General features: G+C 36.6%; 1 protein-coding gene across 1 annotated transcript; it reads left to right on the top strand.

The window, feature by feature from the left end:
• Positions 1–553: 553 nt before the first annotated feature.
• il13ra2 (interleukin 13 receptor, alpha 2) lies at positions 554–4,291 on the top strand (the record flags this gene model as incomplete). Its single annotated transcript, XM_014006622.1, is given in 5 exon segments — positions 554–738; positions 875–1,029; positions 1,719–1,869; positions 2,025–2,142; positions 2,237–4,291. Coding segments are annotated over 5 exon segments (733 nt in total), but the record flags the coding sequence as incomplete, so codon positions are not given.
• Between the last annotated feature and the right edge of the window lie 475 nt (positions 4,292–4,766).

Genomic DNA, 4,766 nt, shown 5'->3' with positions numbered 1-4,766 from the left:
AGGCAAAAATCCAAAGTTTAACAAAAGATTTATTAATAAAATAAAAAGGCTGGCAGGGCAGCTCAAAAACTCTCAGGAGAACAGGAACACAGAGACCACCACAATGGCTGTGTAAACAGCACAATGAACGGACCCAGACTGAGGACAAGACACCAAATATAAAGGTAAACAAATTAAGAGACAATCGGAAACACCTGGGGAGACACAAAAGGGATCAGGTGTGCGTGGGCGGGGCTGTAGGGCAGAGCAACACAGGGGAACACTGAAAACACTAGAAAGTTAAAGAAAATAAACAAGACCATGACACCAGTTGTGGCATGCCATCTTCAAAACAGTGCCATCATTGCCAGACCTGGCCCACATCCAGTTGACAAACCACTCGTCATGCCAGCAGTCAGTCCTGGCTCCACATCTGTCTGCTGGGTGCAAACCAACTGCATCTAAAGCGTTTATAAACTTACAGAATGAGCTGCACACCACTGTTGTTAATTGCTCATAAAACTTTCAACACTATCACCAGGATGTACAAGTTCCTCCTTTCTCTCCTCTCCAGGTGTAAACTACTGGAGCTGGCAGTGGAATGTCCCAAATACATCCTGTCAGGTGGAGTCCGAAGCGGCTGCCAATTCCCCAGAAATTCGCTGGCTGAATTTTCTGATATCATCTTCTGCGTAAACGGCTCCTCCTCTGAAGGTTCCCTGAAGCCCGTCTTTGCATCACTGCAGATCCAAAACCACAGTGCGTGCATTGTTACCCCCCTTGTGTCTGTGGCTTTTAATTTAATCTAATAGTTTTGCTTTTTTTCACCTTTTATCCACTCCGTCTTCCTGATCTGTTTCCCTGCTTTTATCTTATCAAAATATTTTATTTTCAGTAAAGCCTGCAGCCGTGGAAAAGATGGATCTGAAAACAAGTTCAGACGAGCAGCTGGAGCTACTCTGGGAAAATCCTGTGAGGATCCTTCCTGGACACTGCATGGAGTGGGAGGTGGAACACAGTCATGAGAGACCTGATGGAAATAGAACATTGGTACAGTGAATCTATCTGCTTTGGGAGTTTTTCTCAAGCCTTGCTCCACTATCATCTTTTACCACAAGTCCTACAATAATGAAAAACTTGCTGCAGCCTTTGCTATAAGACATCACTGATGAGGACCCTGAGTGTTGCAGGAGTTTAATAAAAAGAAATATATGGTTAAATGTAAAAATGTGCAGTTTGATGTTTTATTTATTTATTACCGTATTTTATTATTATTTATTGAATCTAAAAGACAGATTTTTAAACATTTGTGTGCAAATTTATCATTTTGTCTTGACATTCCACCTTTTAAAAATACGTTTTCATGCCTCTCAGAATCTAAATTTTGGGGCAAGCTGAGCTCATTTTATGTTTGTTATACAGTATTGTTCTTTTGTTGATATTACACAATTTACTATCATGTAAAGGGATCACAATTATATTTTAAGTTTTTTTCCAATTGCCAAAAACATAAACACAATTCATTTTGGTCAAGCATAATAATTAATTTCTAAAATAAAATTAAATATATTACTGTTTATTAGAATTAGCTTAACAGCCCAGAATGCATATGTTTAGGGTTCTGTTTGGGTATTAGTACAATTGTTTTGTAATAAATGTCTATTTTTGTTAATGTTTCATTTCATTTTTACAATACATTTCCGTGAGGAGTGACCTATAATTCATTTATTATTTTGCAGAGAACCATTGAGATCGAAGAGACCACCAGCCTGACTCTGCCATTCAGCCCCCACATGGAGAGAGACTGCTTCCGGATTCGCTCCAAACTGAGCACCTACTGTGTTGATAAAAGCCTTCGGAGCGACTGGAGCGATAAAGTGTGCTACCCAGGTACTAATGTGTCACCCATCTGCAAAACTATTTCAGTAAATAGGATTTTCCAATCTATTTATAACTATTTGTGAGGCGATGATTGATATTATCGAGACCTTTATGTGACTTGTTTTTACTTTAAAACTAATTTCATTTGTTTGTCTTTCATTCAGAGAAAGTAAAGGCCGCTCCCGAGCTGAAATCGAACTTGGTACCCGTCTACATCTGCATCATTGTTGCTGTCACCATCCTGCTGGTAGTGTCTGTGTGTGTATGGGCAACAATAATAATGTGAGTAATGCACATTCAGTATATGTGGTATTCACCCTGAGATCTACAAAAGAAGTGCAAAGTAACTCTTCTGTCTTTTTTATCTACAAAACAGGAAGAAAACAGAACCGGAGAAGAAGCTGGACTCTCTGCTCGCCTCCCTGTTTGCCAAAACTTCTGCTTTCGCAGCTCCAACAATCTTTAAAGGGAAGAACGTGTGTGCTGACATCATGATCTAAGCTTGTTTCAAGTAAAGTTCGTTTTTGTTTGTTTGGATTTTTTGCACTTGCACATTTTTCAAGGCCATCCCCTGAAACTGTAACCACTGAAGCACATTGTGTCACAGTACACTGAAGCTTGTACTGTCTTAGAATAACCAGCTGCCTATTGATTCTTACAGTGCCCATCTGGTGACATTGGACTAAAAAAATATCTCATTGCCACAAGATAATTATTGCAGTCATTTCCATGCAGAGAGTGTTGATTGTTAACATGATACGTTTAAATTAATTCTGTTTTATTTTAATATAATGAATGACCTAATTCAATCATTTGCAGTTAGGCCAGAAGGAGTTGGAGTTATGTTGCATTCAGGAACACAGTAAAAAATCAATTTCCTGCCACACAACTATAAATGGGCTACTATGAAATATGATTTTTTTTTTACATTAAACATAAAATAAAATAAATAAAATAATAAATGTGGGGCACCTTTGAACAGTTAAACACAAAACACCATAGTCATGTTTAATCTGACTCCAACAATGTCTTTATTTTTCACATGGAGACATGGCTGCTCAGTGCTCAAAATGATCTAGGGGAAAGGCTTTTTTTAACTCGTGGCCATGCGTTATAATCGTGGCCATGCATTATTATCTCTTGGCCATGAGACACTTCTTTTTTTTCTAATGTCACAGGACAGGTACTGTAGATTTGACATTTATTGATGTTTTTATTTTTGACCGTCTCTTGAGGGGAGAACACAATGGATTGTTTACATTTTGCCTAAAGTCTTGCAGGCTGATTTCATTTAGCAGAGACTGAGCAGTGAACATTGTTGCATCACATCAGGGAGGTCCTGGGTTGGAACATCTTTTTGTGTGGAGTTTGTATGTTCTCCTTGTCTTGCATCTTCAGACCCAGACCTCCTTTTACAAAGAGATCTATGATCTCAATGGGATAAAGAAAAAAAATGTTGTAGATGCACCGTGGAGAATTTGTTTTTATGTTTGTGCCAGATTTCTTGCCAAGATATTTAGTTACCAGTAATTACTTATTTTTGAGTATTATTAAAATCATATATAAATATGCATACATACTTATTTTTATTTAATCCTGTTTATAAATCGTTCTTGTCAGTCTTGCCATCCAAGAAACTGAGATTGTTTTGTCATGTCAAAAAGAAAAAAAAAGAAAAAGTGAGGGTTAATATTTTTGAAATGTCTCTGTTGCACTCTTTAAGCCAGTGAAGCCTTCACTTAACTACGTATAATGTTTGTGATGCAACTTTATGTTCGACAGCACCAGAAAGGCTGAGAATCTCAGTGCTCTCGATGCCGAGTCATTGCCACAGTTTTCTTTGTGGATTGTATTCGAAACCCTCCGAGCTGCTTTTTGTGCAACACAACAAAATGCCTTGGTTTAATCAAATGTTTGCCTAAATGGTTGATGTGTTCCTTTTTGTTTTACATCTTATTTATGACTCATTTTATTATAATTTCGGAATAAAAATGAAACGTAAAAAAGTACAGCTACAGTTTTGAATAAAACGGCTGTGGACAGCATTTTTCTACTGTATATTTCAAAAATCTAAAACAAAACGCTTTGTTGCATGTAAAAATGATTGAATTGATTTTATTTGTATTTGATATGCAAATATTTTCCCCCTTCTCAGTAATTTATTCGGTTGGAAAAAGGAAAACTTGGGCACAATAAAATGCATTGTGTTTATTTTCATTAAGGTATGGATTTTCTGTGACACTGAGTAGATATTTGGTGGAGAATTTGTTACCAATGTTTTTTTAAGTTAAATATGCATAAAGCTTGTGTACTGATTATTTGTATGACATGTTTCAGCTTTGATGATTGGGCACCACTACTAAGATATGCAGGAGAAATGTTAAGTTTATTTTTGTATTATTTTTTAAATAAAGTATTTTGCTACAGTGATTGTAACTTGATGGATTCCTGATTTTTAGACATTAACAATGAGTCCATATGTGTAAAGACTGGTGCTTTGTGTAACGACAAAAAGCTGAAACCCTGACTGATAATATCACCTGAACTTGATGCTGTCTCAGTTGAAAGCCATATCCTAAAAGCTCCAAAAGACAAACAATCTGATGCAAACATTAAATTTTGTGGGCTTTATCTTGTACACTCTCTTATGATATCAAATAGACTCTTTTGAGCTCACTGAAGTGGATAACGTTAAAAACATCAAAAAAGTTACGCTGAAGACATTGCACTTTTAAAATTGTAAGATGCTAAAATTCGTAAAATGTAAAAGTGTATTGTATTCAAAAATTTATATTTAGGGATGGAGTCAAGACTGGTTGCTCCAAGGACACCAAGGCTGAGGTTGGAAGAGTTCAACAAATATTTCAGGACATTGTTGTTATAATTTTTTGTACACCACAAAATGC

This window comes from Austrofundulus limnaeus, unplaced genomic scaffold, assembly GCF_001266775.1.
Source record: "Austrofundulus limnaeus strain Quisiro unplaced genomic scaffold, Austrofundulus_limnaeus-1.0 Scaffold37, whole genome shotgun sequence".
Lineage (NCBI taxonomy): Eukaryota > Metazoa > Chordata > Actinopteri > Cyprinodontiformes > Rivulidae > Austrofundulus > Austrofundulus limnaeus.
This window is presented reverse-complemented; position numbering and strand designations above follow the sequence as displayed.